Below are 20,108 nucleotides of genomic sequence, written 5' to 3'. Positions count from 1 at the left end.
TTAGCAGTTCTCCAAAAGACACTGATAGAAGTATCAGGCTTTAAAAATTACTGGAGGTTGATTTGTTCAACTAAAAAGAAAAAGTCCCCTTCAAGGCAGTACCCCAGAATGGCTGTAGTCTAATGACTGAAACAAGTAAAGATATGTGTGTGAATTCACAGTTATGTGTTTAACATTCATTGTTTAAAATTTTTGCCCTTCTCGACTCTATCCAACTAATGAAAAATATGTAGTAAACTTATCATGGCAGTTAGTTGAAGAGTTAGACAAGGGCTTTCAATTGTAAAACTCTTACTCAAAGAATTCAATATAAATATTCATGTGTTACTACTTACACTCAATAACTATTTCATGCAATGATTAAAAATAATATCAATAAAAATTCTCTTGAATGGGAAAGCGATTCTGTGCTAATCATTTTAAAGTCAAGAAATTAAATTCCCTAGTTCTCCAGCAAACTATTTCATAATTAATGTAATGAACCAAAATGAATATAAGAAAAGGAAATAATTAGCATTAATGACAATTCTTGTGAAAGAAGATGAGGGAGAGAACCCTGAAATTTAAATTGATTAAAAATTAAATAGCAATACACAGTGGGAAGAGTTTTATTTTTGATATTTATAGTGGCAACTCTGGATGGGTTTTGGTTCTGTTAAATCACTTCAGTGAAGTATAGTCTAACATAAACTTTCAAATTTAAAATGAATGAAATGATATAGACTTTGTGTGAAAATCATTCACTCCATTGGAAGGTATTAGAAAATTTTCCAGTGATGCCTTCTGCAAGAAGAATATATGTATATATATGAAAATATATATCCTTTCAGTTCATTTACAGGAAATGTTTTGAATATGTGTATAAAAGATCCTATTCTAATATGCTGGCTAAAACCTAATGATGCCAACTGGCTGTGCCAGTTGTAGGATATAATGTTGTAGTAGTAATAATAATAATAATCCTTGGATGGAATTTATAAATATTTTAATGCATCACTCTGCGCTTTTCCACAAATTACATGTTTCTCAAGGTCATATATATATCATCATCATCATTTAATGTCTGTTTTCCATGCTGGCATGGGATGGATGGTCTGACTGAAAACTTGTATTCTGGGGAGCTGCACCAGCTTTCAGTTTCATTTGACATGGTTTCTACAGTTGGATGCTCTTCCTAATGCCAACCACTCCAAGAATGTAGTGGGTGCTTTTTACATGCCACCAGCACGGGTACCAGTTACATAACACTGACATTGGTCACGACTATGATCTCACTTGGCTTGACAGGTCTGCTGAAGCATGGTATATTGCCAAAGGTCTCAGTCACTTGTCATTGCCTCTGTGAGGCCCAGCAATCGGAGGGTGCTTTGTACATGCCACCAGTACAGGTGCTAGTTATGCAACACTGGCATCGGCTGCAAATAAAATTTCACTTGGCTTGATGGGTCTTCTCAACTACAGTATATCACCCAATGTTCAAAGGATGCTTTTTATGTGCCGCACATATGAATTACTCAAAGTAGTAAGCCAAAAATAATTCTTAATTAATTGAAATTATACTTATAAGAGGAAGGATAATCATTAGTGTTAGTGATGATTTAAGGTGAAGGAGGTAACTCTGGAATTTAAATTGTTAAAAAATTGAATGGAAGTATGGAGTGGGTAGTGAGTTTGATATTTTATTAGTGGCAGTGCCACATATTTTTTGGTCTTATCATACCTCATTAATAAAGCATAAACTTCACTGTATTTGCTTAATTAGTGATGAGTGCATCACCAATTAGTTATGCATCATAGCACACATGTAAGTGTGAAAACTTTTGTGTATTGAAAAATCAATTACTCAAGTTAATTGAGTAATTAACCTGCTTTTTCCATGGCATGAGTTGGATGGTAATTGAGGTGGTTTTCTAAAGCTTGATGCTCTACCAGTTGCCTACATTTACTTAGTTTACAATTTGTTGATTCCATTGAACTTCATTGATGAAAACGATAAGCTGTGGGACATATTTTACAGGAGATGTAAACAATCATCACTGTTGTTCAAAATCATATGGAGTCAGTGTGAAACTTTGCAGAATTCAGTCAACACACACACACACACAGAGACAGACACACACACACTTTGATGCTTGGGTAAGAAGTTTGCTTCCCAACCACTTGGTTTTGGGTTCAGTCCTACAGAGTAATATCTTGGGCAAATGTCTCTTACAATACCATCAGGCTGACCAGGGTCTTTTGAATGTACACACACACACACACACACACGTATGTCTATGTGTATGTGTATATATAAATGAATTAATGTGTGTGTTTGTACATGTATGTTGTATCTGTGTTTGTTTACATTTACACTTCTGAAAACTACTGTGATATTGTTGGCATTTACCCCATCAGCAAATCATCCACTGGTTTTACACCTTCAGTGATTAGAAGGACATCCAGATGTATAAACAACACCTCAATGATATATCTGTCTAACCCATGCTAACATGGAAAAATGGACATATATATGTGTGTGTGAGTGAGACAGGCTTCTGTACAGTTTCTTTCTAATAAATTTCATTCATGAGGCATTGACCAGCCTGTGGTTGTAGAATACACTTACCAAAAGTGTCATGTAGTAGGTTAGAACCTGTAACCATATTGTTGTAAAGCAAATTTTGTATCTATAGAATCATGCCCTATAAAAAGTCACAGTATCGTAACAGGAAGGTGGGTTGTACTACGAATTTCTTGGCATGGCCATATCATGAATGCATAAATCAGGGAAAGAGGCTGGTTGAGTAATCTATGGGATACTCTAGCCATAAGATGTTGGAAGATACGATGTTGTGTGCTATGCATTCCTACAAAGACACCAGTGACAGTTTTGAGTAGAAGTCAGAAAGTGGTGGTGGTGAATGTAGGAGATGTAGCCGATCTGCTGAGTTAAGAACTGTTTTGAAGGACCTGGCAGATATGGGCCTATTTTGGAAGAAGATTTGTGATAGGGGTTGTGGCCATGCTAGTTGGAAATTTCTTGTCATCTGATGTTCCATTGGGTGCACAAGGAATGAAATTAAATTACAGTCTATATCTCCTGTGTGGTATTTGTCAATATATCAATTTTTTGTGCCACTAGATCACTGTAGCATTCTTGATTACAAGCTTAGCAAATAATGAAAATTCGTGTCCTAAAAGCACTAAACCGTACAAAACAGTGTATTTGTGCAGAATGGAGAGAATGTAACTGATATTGTAGTATGACCTGTCTTTATTTAGGACTATTTCACTATTATAAGCAATTTCCCATTATTCTCCATATGACCAATTGCTCCGTTGGCACATTCTGGTTTACCATTAGCTGAGAGTTGCTTTTGACATATTTCTATTTGTATACATGCACTGGAGTGAAACAACATCATCTGTTCTAAGATCAATGATGTTACCAGTGTAGCACAAATAGAACAATAAATCAAAACCCTACATTTATAACCCTGCTCTCCCAAATAAAAAAAATGGAAACATCTGTAATTCTTACTTAAAAATTTTAACAATGTTGCAACTTTTGATAGTTATTCACTCATAATGAGGAAAGAAATTCATTTTCTTTTTGTCTGCCAGGTTCATATGGATCTCTCATTTACAGATTTTTTACATAGACGAATGGTTTGATATTTTTATGAGCTGGAAATGCTAAAAGCTGCTTAAATGAAACGATTCCAATTAAGAATTGAAACTAGACCATGGGTTTTGGCTTGCTTTTACTTTGTATCAGTTGTTATGTAATATAAATGTTTTGTTAGTACTGAGGAGGTGCTTTGCAGAATTATTGTTTTGCTTTGGGTTCATGGCCAAGTTATTATGGATTTTGTTCAGGTTTGACAGTGAGTGAGTATCCAGCTGTTCAATCAACTTTTGACTTAATATGGAAGTGGCTGAATACTCTGCTCACAAGACAGAATCAGTATGATACAATTGAACCTTTGAATTTCAAGGCCAATGTATTCAGCTAACTTCTGTATAGTTTCTATCTACTCAGTTTCACTCACAAGACTTGGGTTAAACTGGGGATATGGTTAAAACTAGTACTTGTCCAAAGACATCATGCAGTGGGATTGAATCCAAGATTATGTAATTGTGAAATGAACTTTCCAACCATTTGGCTATGCTGTGTATATAAAGTCCATGAATGACCTGAAGTAGATGAAAGATGAATGTCCCCTTGAATGAAATGAGGATCTATTTCAGGCAGATTCTTAGGTGATCTACTACTTGTATTCAAAAACTAGGTGAACTGGGGCAACATAAAATAATGGGCTTTGTGCAGAAGTACAATAAGATACATGTATGAGATTTGAGCTCCATATCCAAGAGCAGAGAACCAAATATCTGATCCACATAACTAACTTGTTCATACTGTTACAGAAGTTCCCACAGTGGTATTTCCCTATGAAAGGCGGTGAGCTGGCAGAAACGTTAGCACGCCAGGCGAAATGCTTAGCAGTATTTCGTCTGCTGTTACGTTCTGAGTTCAAATTCCACCGAGGTCGACTTTGCCTTCCATCCTTTCGGGGTTGATAAATTAAGTACCAGTTACGCACTGGGGTCGATGTAATCGACTTAATACCTTTGTCTGTCCTTGTTTGTCCCCTCTATGTTTAGCCCCTTGTGGGTAATAAAGAAATAGGTATTTCCCTATGAATGCAATGCATACCTAAGATATAAAAATGAATGCAAAAAGAAAAATGAGATAGCTTGTAAGAGGGTACTTACATGCAATATGTACTTTCTTTCAATTATATGGTTTTGTTGTATTAAAATTGCATGCCCAGGCTTGAGTATCAAGAATCACCACTGATTTTCTAATCTAATAATCACTTCATTTTCTTCTTAAAAAGGAATCATATGTTTAGGAATGCTGAAGTGGACTGTTGTAACATTGTCTTTCAGGACATCAATGGGTTATGCTAAATGGCTATGATTAGGAATTGAAATCACCTTGTTGATGTTGATTCAGTTCACTAAGAGCTGACTCCTATGTTTAGTATTCAACACGATAATATTTACTTAATATGTTAACTGTTTCTAACATAGGCACTAGGCCAGAAATTTGGGAGTTGATTAGATTGACCTCAGTACTTGACTGGTACTTTTTTTTTATTAGATGGAACCTGTGGAAGAATAGACCCAGGAAGACATGGGATGAGGTGGTGAAATATGATCTTCAGTTGTTGAGTCTCACAGAAGTGATGACAAGTGATTGAGATTTTTGGCAATTTGCTGTGTTTGAGAAGACACATCAAGTTAAATGAAATCATAATTGTGGCCTGTGCTGATGACACATGAAAGGCACCTGTGCCAGTGACATGTAATTGGCACCCATGCTGGTGACATGTAAAATGCATCCAATACACTCTGTGGCGCTTGACACTAGGAAGGGCATCCAGCCAAAGAAACCAAGTCAAAACAGACTGGAACCTGGTGCAGTTCACTGGTTTACCAGCTCCAGTCAAACCATTTTAGCCATGCTAGTATGGAAAATGGACACTAAAAATATAATGATGTTTCCAGAAGGCTGAAAGGTAAAGTTGACTTCAGTGGAATTCAAAAGAGCCAAAACAGATTGTGCAAGACATTTTCTTTAGTGCTCCAGTGGTTTTACCAATCCACCACCCTTACTATATTGATATTAATGGTTTCCAAATTAGTTTTTGAGAGGAGGGGTTATTTGGTATTGACCCTAGTAGGTAACTAGTATCTTATTTTATTGATACTGAAAGGATGAAAGGTAAAGTTGATCATAGTGTAATTTGAATTCAGTGTATAAAGATTCTGATCAAAAACCACAACATACTTTTCTTTGATGCCCTAATGATTTTTACAAATCATCATAACATTAGAAAAATAATACTGATTTTTATAGTGAGATTATCTATAATATTCCTTTCTGCTGTTGGCACAAGTCCTGAAATTTCAGGGCAGGTTGTAAGTCGATTATAATAATCCCAGAGCTCCACTGGTACTTATTCTATTAACCCCGAAAGGCAAAGTTGACCTCAATGGAATTTGAACTCAGAATGTAAAGCTGGATGAAGTGCTGCTAAGCATTTTGCCTGGTGTGATAAGGATGCTGCAGCTTGCTGCCTTCAGATTACCTATAATATTGACATCATTAATTCTGTATTATTTCACAATTATCTCTTCAATAAACAATTCAGCTTTAACAGAAAGGTTCCCATTTACTTGAGAACAGTGAAATACTGTTTTACACATACATACACACACACACACACACATTACACGAAGGGGTATAGAGTGAAAATAAAATACTTTCTATATTGAATAGTTTATAAATTGAAATCAAATATAAATTATAAACTCTTTTTTGTTATTTCTTTGGTAATTTTTGATTTGTTTTATTTAGCCAGTACCGCATCGACTGGCCTCTGTGCTGTGGGCTCATAACAAACACCATCCGATCGTGGCCGTTCGCCAGCCTCATCTGGCACCTGTGTCGGTGGCACATAAAAGCACCATCCGAAGACCCGGCAAGACTAGTCAGGCCATAACCCGTGGCCTCTACTTGGGACGTAGTCAGTTCACCTGTGCATACCTTCCTTCTTGTGACACTTGTGAAGACCTGTTGAGACAAGTGATCAAATCAAATCAAATCAAATCAAAATAGATGAACATCAATGGAATTTGTATCTTTGTGGTACCAGTGCCGGTGGCACACAAGAAAACCATCCGAACGTGGCCGTAGCCAGTACCGCATCGACTGGCCTCCGTGCTGTGGGCACGTAACAAACACCATCCATCTGGCACCTGTGTCGGAGACACATAAAAACATCATCCGAAGACCCGGCAAGACTAGTCAGGCCATAACCCGTGGCCCCTACCTGGGACGTTGTCAGTTCACCTGTGCATACCTTCCTTCCTTCTTGTGACACTTGTGAAGACCTGTTGAGGCAAGTGAAAATCAAATCAAATCAAATCAAAATAGATGAACATCAATGGAATTTGTATCTTTGTGGTACCAGTGCCTGTGGCACACAAGAAAACCATCCGAACATGGCCGTAGCCAGTACCGCATCGACTGGCCTCCGTGTTGTGGGCACGTAAGAAACACCATCCGATCGTGGCCGTTCGTCAGCCTCGTCTGGCACCTGTGTCGGTGGCACATAAAAACACCATCCGAGCGTGGCCGTTCGCCAGCCTCGTCTGGCACCTGTGTCGGCGGCACATAAAATCACCCACTACACTCTCGGAGTGGTTGGCATTAGGAAGGGCATCCAGCTGTAGAAACACTGCCAGATCTGACTGGCCTGGTGCAGCCTTCGGGCTCCCCAGACCCCAGTTGAACCGTCCAACCCATGCTAGCATGGAAAGCGGACGTTAAATGATGATGATGATGTTATCATCTTTAACATAATCAAAATTGGTACATCATAGACAAATTAATAAAAACAGACATTTTTTTGTTTAATTGTTGCCGAATATCTTTAATCAGCTCACTCTGATAAAACAAAACTAACATCAGTATGGTAACTGAATTGATTATCGTAGTATAACCTTTTTGATTTAGTGCACTTTCACTGAAAGAGAAGACAGTGATAGATTACTTTGCTACCAGTGAGGTAGCCACTGGAAATATTGCAATTTCAATAAAGACTTGTAAGGTGGTTGGTTTTAGGGAGACAGTTGAAGTTTCAGCTATTTTGGCAGGGATGTGTGTATAGTTTTCTTTTTGTTTGTCTGGAAGGAAAATAAAATAAAAAAAAGGGTAAATAGTAATTAATTTCACTTTAGTCGTTTATTAATGAGTTTATTATTCCCTAACGTCTTTTCATTTCAGGAAGCCTATGGGAAGTATGTGGAATGTATGAGGTCCATTGCCAACAAACTTTGGCTCAGTTTCACAAATACAGGTAAAGCACTTGATTCATTTTATATATGAGTATAAATATGAGTTTACATTATGTACACATTGGTGCATGCATGGACACAGCACTTGCAAATACAAAACATACACATACACTTAGGCACACATGTATGCATTCATACGCACATACATATGCACACATGGCTAAAAGTGAGCTATTTTTCATTAGAGCCAAATATCTATATTTAACAGAACAGTGAAGTGTCTTCTCTAATATATTTCTCTGTAGCTATATTATAAAATATATAAAATACTTAGAATGTAAATGTTCAACATCATCGTTATTTAGCATCTGTTTTCCATGCTGGCATGGGTAAGATAGCTTGACTGGAGCTGGTAAACTAGAGAGCTGCACCAAGCTCCAGTCTGTTTTGGCTGGATGTTCTTCCTAATGCCAACCACTCCACAGAGTGTACTGGATGTCTTTTATGTGTCACCAGCATGGATACATTTTACATGTCATGGCACTGGCTATGATGATGATTTCACTTAGCTTGAAGTCTCTTCTCAAAAATAAACATTTCTTCTTTCCTCATACAAGCATTTCTTAAGAACCCTATTACTATGTGTACTTGGGCTCTTCATTTTCAGTGTCTTATTCTGGAAGTCTCATTTTCAATGATACCTAAACCACCACAATGATTTTTGACTTTCTTTTCTAAAAAAAAGTACTCTACTTCTGCACGGTCTCAGCAATGTTTAGATATGACTCACTTTACTGTGGATCACAAAATTTAAAAGCACAGAGGATCAGTTACTAGATTATAAATTTATTGTTCTGTATTGATATGATTAACATGATTCATTTGATTTTGTCCTGCTTTAAAAATTGTGCTGCTGTAAAGAAGTCATATTTGTTACAAATTTATCAGCTAAATGTATCATTTTATTCAGTAGGGTGTCTGTCTCATCTGGGTCTGTCTTGTTTACATTGATATAAGTAGCTCTCCACTTACTGACTTACAGTAGCTTGGAAGGGAGAGATAAAGGATGTGAAGGATGGTGAAATTAGTCAATTTGATTCTTATTTGAACCTAACAGCCACTATCCAAAAAACCCCCCAAAACAAACAAAAAACGACCCCATCCCTTGCAAAGAAAAAAAGGTCCTAATTTCACTGTGAGACTAAATACTTATGGATATTAGTCCATCCCTTTAGCATTCAGATTATTGTGTCAAAAGAAATTCTTATTTATTCACATTGTTTTGAATTAATTATGCTTTATTTCATAGCTTTGAAATTGTGATGATGTTATTGTTTATTTTTAGAAAGATGTTGTGGGGTAGGTGAGAGAAGCCAGATCTTGGCCAGTTTGAACATAAAACAGTTAGAATATTTGGGCTGGATATAGCTAGTTTAAGTGCTAAAGAGCTATACATTTTTATCCAAAGAGAAGTCAGCATCCTGACATTGAATAGATATCACTTGTAAGGGTTATAATAATTTGCTAAAAATAGATGTGATGATTAATTCAAGAATCCTGTAAACAGATTTGCAGCTGTGATTCTCATACAGAACACTACAGTGCCACATGGATTTTCTGGGTGTAGTTGAAGATTTAAAAAAATATAATTTAAAACTTTAGGAAATCGATATTAATGTCTAAGTGCCTTGAAAAATATGTTATTTATAATTTTGATATTTATCCACAACTAGCAGTATCGCTCAGCATTGCTCGGGTTTGTTTTAACCCTTTAGAATTGGAATTTTTGAAAAGTAAAAATTTTGCATTATGTAGCTGGTTATTCTCTTTAAGTGACTATTTTACTGGTTGAAATACACCGCAAAATGGCGACACAGCAGTAAAAAAAATCGTAAAAAATAAGGATTTTCATAGAAAAAAGCATCTTTTTTATGTAAATAATTTTTGGTGTTAACATGGTCCGATTTGAATTTTTTCTTCTACGGAAGGAAGAGCAAGCCTTCTTCTATCATATTCTCAATTTTGGTCAACTTGCAGTGCAGGGTCTTGGAGGAAATAGTGTTAGTTGAAGGCTACCATACCTGCCATACACAGACAACTTCAGCTTTAATAAATATAGAGATTATGATTAATAAACAATACAAAGTAAACATAATTTTTTATATTTTTCCCAATTTTTTAAAAACTTGATCATATTAACATAGATTTTGAAGTCTTTCTATGTAAAGTGCATCAGTTAATTTTGTTTTCACGGTCTCCAGTGTACTACAAAATCAAAAAGATTATAAAATGCTGGATTACAGTGTTATCAAAAAGCTCATCACCATGATGTTACAACATTGGTTTTTATATACTGCTTAAATTGGAAGCACTTCAAAGTACTCTATGTATTCTGTGTGATTATATATATATATATATATATATATATATATATATGTTTCTATATAATTGCAGTGTGGAAGGTGTTTGTAAGCCATTTAAGAAACACACAAAAGCCGTTCGATTCACTTCAACATTTAAGTTTAATTTGCCAAAATATTTTCGTTGCTAAAATCCGTGACCTGTTCACTGACAAAAATCCGTGCTGCATCTGAGAAAGTAACAGTTAGTTTGTCATATATATGTATGTATGTATGTGTGTATGTTTCTATATATATATATATATATATATATATATATATATATATATTGATAAAACGGTAAGATAACAAAAGAAAGAAAGAGACGTTATTCTCAACTAAGAGCTAATACGGCCTTTTTGGATTATCGCCTAACATCGGTTGAGGACTCTCACATACATAGATATATATATATATATATGTGTGTGTGTGTGTGGTCACTGTATTCTGTCTGTCAGTCACAATTATATTGTTATCAATATTTTATCTAGCTTTCGATTTGTTGTTTTGATACAAAACAATTTTGTTAACTATTTTACATGGAAAACATTGATATAACCTGATATTGCAAAATATTAGAAAAAAAAACTACTAATGGTTTCTAATATTATTTAATTTTTCAAGCAGAATTGTTAGCATACCAAGCTTTTTGTTCGTCTTTATGTTCTGAGTTCAAATTCTGCTGAGGTTGATTTTGCTTTTTATCCTTTCAGGGTCAATAAAATAAGTACCAGTTGAGTACTGGGATTAATGTAATTGACTTACTCCCTTCCCCGAACTTGCTGGCCTTGTGCCAAAAATATAAAACTAATATTATTTAATTTGCCCACCAAAAAAGTAAACACTGGTGATAAATAGGTATTTGATTATGTAAATACACAGTTGATGATGCAAAACTTATTTATCATTTGCTCTCTTATCTTATTAGGTATTCTGTTTTGTTGGCATCACATACCTTGCTATATAATTTAGTTGATGTGTGACAGGGGAATTGGAACATTAGTAATATCTGAGTAAAAAATGTTTGGCTTTGAGTTTGTGGCATTACTGTTGCTATGCCATATCTTCAAATAAAGCATTAAACATATTTTGTTTCATTTTAGGTGTAGGCGTGGCTGTGTGGTAAGAAGCCTGTTTCCGACCACATGGTTCTGGGTTCAGTCTTATTGCATGGTATTTTGTTTGAGTGTCTTTTACAATAGCCCTGGATTACCCAAAGCATTTTAAGTGGATTTGGTAGATAGAAACTGAAAGAAGCCTGTCCTCTGTGTGTGTGTCTGCATTGTATGCATGTTTATATGTGTGTGAGTGCATGTGTATTACTCTCTCCATGTAACGAGATTGCATGAACTGTCATACAAGCTGAATCATTCATTCCCAATATACTGAAAAAGTGAGTGAAAGAGAGAGAGAGAGAGTAATGAGTGATAGAACACTCAGCAGTAGAAAATCTGCCTCAAACACATACTTCATTTGGAAAAGTGGGCATTAGATGAGGTTGATAACGAGCTTACTTAATTATCAGATTGGGAACTAAGGGAAGAGCAGTTGGGTGGTTATTATTCCAAATATTCAATCTTAATGGAATTGTCACAGTTTTTCCCCAGTCTTGAAGGAAAGTGATTAGTTTGGGTTGTAAAAGTCCCAAAGAAGTAACCTAAATGGGTGTTGATTCACCAATCAGAGAAGGATTATGGAACAAGAGTAGAATGTGAATCAGAAAAATTGAATGAATGGCTACAGTAACACTTTATTTTCTACCTATTAAGTAAGTCAACAACCTCCTCCTCCCACCATTTTAAGTCCATTTTGCCATCCTGGCCTGGGTTAGTGGGGTCATTACTGTCTAAGTTTATATTTTGAGTTACTACTCCTTTAAATAGAGTAGAGACCATGTCTCACTAATATATTTGATATTTTTGATAAAATTTCTACAGCTGGATGCTCTTCCTGTTGCTAACCACTTTACAAAGTGAGATCAGTACTAGAGAGGTTGTCTTACCCCTTGCAAGACTAAAGGTCCTACTTTATTGTCCCCACTTGTTTACTCACTGACCCTGGAGAGGTTTGACTCCCAGAAAGACTAAAGAGGCTCTTCTTGGCCCTGCGTTGTTTCTTTTCATCTATTAGTGAGGAGAAAACCACAAGGAGAGGGTGACAGAAGAAAAAATAAAAGAAGAGAATCAGTGTAATAAGAGGATGGACAAGAGAGTAATGTTGATTGTTGGCAAGGAGATTGCATAGAAGCAATATGACTGAGAGAGTTATAGAAGAGAGAGTGATGAGAGAGAATCAGAGCAATAGGAGAATAAAAGGGAGTGTAAAAGAAGGGAATCAGAGCGATAGGAGCCAAGAAGGTAGTAGAAAAGAGAGGAAGGGTGAGCTGGCAGAATCGTTAGCACACCGGGCGAAATGCTTTGTAGTATCTTGTCTGCCACTGTGTTCTGAGTTCAAATTCCTCCAAGATTGACTTTGCCTTTCATCCTTTCGGGGTTGATAAATTAAGTATCAGTTACACACTGGGGTCCATGTAATCAACTTAATCCCTTTGTCTGTCCTTGTTTGTCCCTTCTATGTTTAGCCCCTTGTGGGCAATAAAGAAATAAGAAATAAGAAAAGAGAGGAAGGGAGAAAGAGAGAAAGAGAGAGGAATGGGTTAGAGAGAAAAGGGAAAAAAGAGAGTGAAAGAGAGAGTAATGAGCGATAGAGAAGTAATAAGAGAGAAGAGTGATAACAATAAAGATGGGGATGGTAAGAGAAAGTGATGGGTGTCAATGATGAGAGATAGAGAGGAAGGAAGGGAAAGAGATGGGTAGCAATAAGGAAGGCTGATGGTAAGTGGGAGATAGAATATAAGTGCATCCAATGCATTGCCATGGAAAGGAAGCACATATTTATTTATTGCCCACAGAGGGCTAAGCATAGAGGGGACAAACAAGAACAGACAAAGGGATGAAGTTGATTACATCGACTCCAGTGCGTAACTGGTACTTATTTAATTGACCTCGAAAGGATGAAAGGCAAAGTCGATTTCGGCGGAATTTGAACTCAGAACGTAACAGCAGATGAAATACCGCTAAATATTTTGCCTGGCGTGCTAACGATTCTGCCAGCTCGCCACCCTTGGAAAGGAAGCACAATGAAAGCAAGGGAATATGTAATGAAGAGAGCGAAGGCAGTAGATAGTAACAAAGATGATTAGTAGCAGGAGATTTAATATGGACATAATGGGTGAAAGATAACCTAAATGTAGATATTACACATCCTTACTTCCATTATCATTTTTATGTTTGTTTTTCCATGCTTGCTCCAGTCCAAAACAGCACTTTGGCATTTTTTCATAGTATTTTGTCATCTCTATCTTGAGGTTCAGCTTCATGCGATCAGTCTTTACCACTTCTTCCCTTATCTTCCTTTTCTACCTTTTAAGCAAGTCAACAACCTCTTCCTCCCACCATTTAAAATCCATTTAACCCTTTAGCATTTAAACTGGCCATATCCGGCCAAAAGTATTCTGCTTGTTTTATGTTCAGACTGGCCAGATCTGGTCTCTCACACCAACTCTATAATATCATCTTAAAAATTAACAGCTACCTCATCAAAATTGTAAAGCTACAAGATAATGCATGATTAGTTCAAAACAATGTGGATAAAAAAGCATTAGTTTTGGCAGAATAATGTGAACACTAAAGGGTTAAATCCTCTTTCACTGTTTTTGTCCATTTAACACTTCTTTGTACAACTTAGATTCTCCATATGCATCACATGTCCTCTGCACAGTCTTACCTTTTGCACACTGCATTTCATTCCTCTTTCGTCCAGTTTTTTTTTCCCTCAACTTATTTATACTCTGCTATTCATGTACATTAACTTTACACATCCAAGGGAGTGTGTTCACCTCATTTCTTTTCAGTCTTTGTAAAAATCTTCTGCATTGGCACAGGTGTAGCTGTGTGGTAAGTAGCTTCCCAGCCACCTTGGGCAAGTATCTTCTACTATAGGCGTAGGAGTGGCTGTGTGGTAAGTAGCTTGCTTATGAACCACATGGTCCTGGGTTCAGTCCCACTGCGTGGCACTTTGGGCAAGTGTCTTCTACTATAGCCTTGGGCCGACCAAAGCCTTGTGAGTCGATTTTGTAGACGGAAACTGAAAGAAGCCCATCATATATGTATGTTTGTGTGTCTGTGTTTGTCCCCCCAACATCGCTTGACAACTGATGCTGGTGTGTTTATGTCCCCGTAACTTAGTGGTTTGGCAAAAGAGACCAATAGAATAAGTACTAGGCTTACAAAGAATAAGTCCTGGGGTCGATTTGTTCGACTAAAGGCAGTGCTCCAGCATGGCCGCAGTCAAATGACTGAAACAAGTAAAAGATTAAAAGAATATAGCCTTAGGCTGACCAAAGCCATGAGTGGATTTAGTTGATGGAAACTGAAAGAATCCCTTCGTATATATATGTGTGTGTGTGTTTGTGTCTGTGTTTGTCCCCCACCACTGCTTAACAACTGGTGTTGGTGTGTTTACATAACTTAGCAGTTCAGCACAAGAGACTGATAGAATAAGTACCAGGCTTAAAGATGAAAAGTACTTGGGTCAGTTCATTTGACTAAAAATTCTTCAAGGTTGTGCTCCAGCATGGCCGCAGTCTCACAACTGAAGTAAGATAATTCAAGGTTCATCTCTTGTTACTATGCAGGATCACACTTCATACACAAACATCATACAATCTACCCTCCACACTGAGAAGGACCCTTCGTTGCAATGAACCTTTTTCATCATTCTTACTCTGGGTATTATACTTTCACAGCACCCGCTTCCACTATTAATTTGGTCACTTTGATAGCAAAAACTATCAATTACTTTTAGAGCGCCTTTGAAACATTTGAAGGAATTTAGTCCACATTCTCTGTGCATCTGCCACATATGGAGTGTATCTCTTCTCTCAGCTTACTTGTGATATCTGCCACATGTGAAGTCTATCACCAGTGAACATGCCTGTGATATCTGCTGCTTATGTAGGCTACCTTCTCTGTCAGTCTGCCTGTGATCTCACTAATATCGTTAGTATTTCATGTTTAATTTTGTTTATTTTATATTTTTGTAGATGGTGGTATTTTAGTCCGGAATGTCTTGAATCGTTATGTTACACTTGGTCAACAATGTATGGAACGAATATCAATAATACTTGAGAAAGTAGAAGGTTAGTAAAATTAGTATCTTCTTTGGTTCTCGTCTTTCACCTAACAAAATATTGAATGTCAGGCATATAAAGTATACAAAATCTTTCTCTACTATAAATACATACATCTTCCATACACGTTTCATTCTCACATCAATGAAGTCTTTTCTGTTGTACACTGCATCTGAGCCATCTATAAATACGTCATTCAAAGGCAAAGAGAGCCTCTTTTGTGTGGTTGCATCAGGGGTAGAAATAGTTGCCAAATTTCCTGCAGACAACTCCATATCAGATTGAAAAGAGGATACATTAAATAATATAGTCCTAGATATTCAGTATCTGAGTGAAAGGTGGTAGGTTCATGGCTGGAATGTTGTTGGTCAAAGGTTTAGTCTATTAGTGCTAATCTAGGGTTAAAAACCAGCAGCTACATCATTGAGTTCAAGTCTTAGAAAGTTAGACATTATGTATGCATTTGAATGTGAATACTTTTTCTTTTAATTATCACTATAATGATTTACTTGCATAATTTTAATTTTGCTATAGTAATGGTCATTGTTAAAGTAATGAGAAAACAGTGTTAACCAAGCCTGTTTTGATGGATCTTGTATTTAACATGCAGGCAGCCTTCCTGAGGTACTTTTGCACAACTATAATTTTGATATTCAAAATAACTTCCAATGTGTTCCCCCTTTTTCTACATTTACTGATCACTTTTGTATCTTAGTGAATGAAGAAATCTAATAAAACTGGAAGATGCCCATTGTTTTTGAGCATGGCCGTCTGCCAGCCTCGTCTGGCACCTGTGTCGGTGGCACATAAAAAGCACCATCCGAGCGTGGCCGTCTGCCAGCCTCGTCTGGCACCTGTGTCGGTGGCACATAAAAAACATTATCCGAGCGTGGCCGTCTGCCAGCCTTGACTGGCACCTGTGTCGCTGGCACATAAAATCACCCACTACACTCTCGGAGTGGTTGGCGTTTGGAAGGGCATCCAGCTGTAGAAACACTGCCAGATCTGACTGGCCTGGTGCAGCCTTCGGGCTTGCCAGACCCCAGTTGAACTGTCCAACCCATGCTAGCATGGAAAGCGGATGTTAAACGATGATGATAATGATGATGATGGCTTTAATGACAAAATCTGTACTTATACTGTATTGCTTTTATTTTCCAAAAATTTCCATGAATTGGTGTTATTGGGGTTATATCTCTTGCTTTTCTTTTTTGAGATTTTTGAATACCTTCAGAGGGATTTTTGTATTGATCCAAGAATAATCTAAAGTTAATCCAAGTTTAATACATATGTGAAACCTTACCATGTGTGTACTTAGCATGCAGAATACTCTCCAGAGGTACTTTCCACTCAACCATATCATTTGTTCTTATGTTCTGAGTTCAAATGCTGTCCTTGTTTTTACTTCATTTTCCATTCTTCTGGAGACAAATACATAAAAGTAATGCATCTGAGTTTGTTGATGGACTTAGTATAGGATTTGTCCCAAGTCAAATATGAATTCTGTTAACCTGTTGATTGTATGTGAAGGTGAGCAATAAACCAATGATGATGGAAAAGAGTTGATGGGGCATAGATTGAGAATGATCACATGTGGATTTACATTAATTTAATTCCCATAATAAAAGTATTTATTTTGGATAAATTCATATTTTTTAAATTTCTTGACCACATTTACTGATCATGGCTGTTGTTAGTTACATGGCGTCTTTATCAATGAAATGATTATTAAGAAATTTCTCTTTTAATTGCCATTAGTAATTTCAATTGCTCAAATGGTTCTTTTGGAGGGAGTTGTATGCATTTTATCTTATTGAATGAGAAAGTCTAATGAAACCAAAACATGCCCATTGTTGTTACCAGCTGGCTTTAAAGACAAAAATCTGCACTTACCTGTATTGTCTTTATTTACCAAAAATTTCAGTGAATTGGGATTACAAAAATAATTTTTTACTTTAATATATAAATTTTTTCACTTGACATCCAACCAAATGTGAAATGATTTTGTAATTTTTGTTAGCTCAAAACTGTTGCACATAAGTGATGTAGTAACTATTTTTGATTGAATAATTATCTGAGGAAGATAGACCCACATACATGTCCTTCATAATTAATCCAATAACAAAACATGATTTAATTATGAACCCATGATGTTTTGGTTTAGCTTTCCATTCTATGTTAACCAGTTGATCTTTAATTTGACAAATTTAACAATGATGTTGTTTTATTTTCTTGAAGGGTCTCCAACTCAAGCCCTTCCCTCTAAAAACCTGAAGAGTTCAAGGATCACTTTAAGCAATGAAAATTTAGCACCTTTATCTACACTACATAATTCATCTGTGAATACTTATACTAAGTAAGGAATAATACATCTTTCTTCTCCTTTATTGTTTGGAAATTTTTCATCATATACTTAGATTAGTTATTTATATGTTCTGGAATTTTTCATAAATGTTACATCATACATCTGCTTTAAGAATCACTGTGAACTATAATTACATTGCACTGTAAAGCAATGTGGTTATAGTCAACAGCATTGCATTCATTATCTAAAAGACGAAATTATTTTCATCCTTTTTATTATTACCATTAACACTCCCTCCACTTTTGTATCTCTGCATAACATCATGTTATCTTTATGCATCCCTATTATCATGTGATTTTTTACTGTTAGAGTTCATATATGTGAACACACATAGATCATCTCACACATGCACTTAAACACATTAACTCACATATATACTTATACACTTATGCATGTGTCACTCACACATACATCAACAAACACACACCACTGTGACTGCTGAGCTCAAGATGCTTTTATGTTGTTGTCTGGCCTGCAGGAAATAGCTCTCAAAATCTTGCCATCTTAATTAGTCTCTGATATACAAAAAGCAAGATAGTTATGGCTGGGATGCTTTTGACTACAGGTTTGTTTGATTTGCACTGACCTGGTGTTAAATGACATCAACACTACTTAAACTGAAACATCACTTAGAAATGTGAATTTTTAAGTGATCTTTCAGTTTAAATGACTGAGATGTGCACTGCTCCACATAGCCACTAGAGTTATCTGTTTAACCATCTACAAGCATGTAGATATACCAACAATACTCTAGAACACTATTACAGTTTCAACATAAAACCCATTTTCATGATCCTGTAAGACACAAAGCCTACATGTGTGCCAAAATAGTTGCAACATCAGTTGGTTCAGTATAGTCTCAGACTGTATAATGTGTTTGTATAAGATCAAATTGCTATAAGGAGTGAAGAATCTAAAATTTTGGGGTTCTTGCATTCATCTGAGTGAAGAAAAGAAAGTGGTATAGTGGCTTTAGTTGGAGGCAAGTTAATCCAATTTTCGTAGATTCTGAATTTAACTCTATGTGCAATGTGATGCCAACCATCTTTATGCTACTAGAATTAGCAGCCAGATCTTCCTCACATTACTTCCTACCATCTTTAACCTTTTAGCATTTAAACCTGTCATATCTGGCGTCAATATTCTGTTTTATGTTCAAACTAGCCAGATGTGGGCTCTCACACCTACCATACCATGTCATCCTTAAAATAAACAGTCACATCACTGAAATCTCGAAGCTATGAAATAATGCATAATTAATTCAAAACAATGTGAATAAATAAGCATTACATTTGATGGATTAATCTGAATGCTAAAGGGTTATAGGATGGACTGGATCATGTCCTAGATGCATGCTACTTCAAAAAAGAGAGGATGGTTATGACTTGGATTTCGTCATAGATTTGCCTTGGATTAGCTTTGGGCGAAACAACAACAGCAACAAGAATCGCATGTGCATACACACATACATGTGCATACACACATACACATGAAAGACAAATTACCACATTTGTCCAATAGAAACAAAGGACATTACATGTGATTTCAAACTGAGAGTATTAATTTCAAAGTAAGCATATGTCACTTAAACAAAACTAACCTAAGTCCTAAATTCTTCTTCCTCATAATTGTTATGTCCACTTTTCTATGCTTACATGGGTCAGATAGAATTCATTGAAACAGATTTTCTATGACAAGATGCCTCTCATGTTGCCATAGTTAGAAATGAATGAGGGAGACTGCATTAGTGATGGTGATACTCACAACTATCAAGTAATGTCAAGACAATGAGGCACACAGGCATGCACACACACACCACACGTATGCATGTGTGTGTGCACATACACACACACACACACACACACACACACATGGATGCGCCCATGCACAGGCATGCATGCATGCACAACACACACACACACACCACACACAAACATGCACACACATACACTTTCTCTCTTTCTTAAATCATTTCATCTTAACACATGATAGATGGTAACTGTCTCAATTAATCTCCATCATTATGATAATCTTCATAACATCTGTGTGCTCTTTGATGACTTTTAAGACAACAGTTGACCATCAAGGTTTGTCATACACGGCAGATAAGACTGAAAACTTGTACATAGTATACATGGCTTACTTGTGATTTGGTAATCTTATGTACTTTTGTGCCTATTCAAACTAGTATTACTCTGATAGATTTTTCCACATACTGCACAGATGTTGTTACCATGTTTTGCAAATTACTGTGTAATTTCATGTGGCTTATTTCAAAAGATATGTTTGACAAGATATATCA

The 20,108-nt window shown here is 36.3% G+C and overlaps 1 protein-coding gene across 2 annotated transcripts in view; it reads left to right on the top strand.

Moving 5' to 3' along the window:
• The window catches only part of LOC115218232 (VPS9 domain-containing protein 1), a 60,440-nt gene that overhangs the window by 2,323 nt on the left and 38,009 nt on the right, over positions 1-20,108 (top strand). Inside the window, exons 2-4 of one of the 2 annotated variants that reach the window (XM_029787959.2) lie at positions 7,841-7,913; positions 15,355-15,450; positions 17,680-17,797. In XM_029787959.2, the coding sequence (XP_029643819.1) occupies positions 7,841-7,913; positions 15,355-15,450; positions 17,680-17,797 (287 nt within the window). Of the gene's footprint in view, positions 1-7,840; positions 7,914-15,354; positions 15,451-17,679; positions 17,798-20,108 lie in introns of those variants that run through there. The other variant, XM_036505221.1, reaches the window with a different exon arrangement.

This window comes from Octopus sinensis, linkage group LG1, assembly GCF_006345805.1.
Source record: "Octopus sinensis linkage group LG1, ASM634580v1, whole genome shotgun sequence".
NCBI lineage: Eukaryota > Metazoa > Mollusca > Cephalopoda > Octopoda > Octopodidae > Octopus > Octopus sinensis.
Note: the sequence above shows the minus strand (reverse complement) of the source record. Positions and strands in the feature narration are given on the sequence as shown.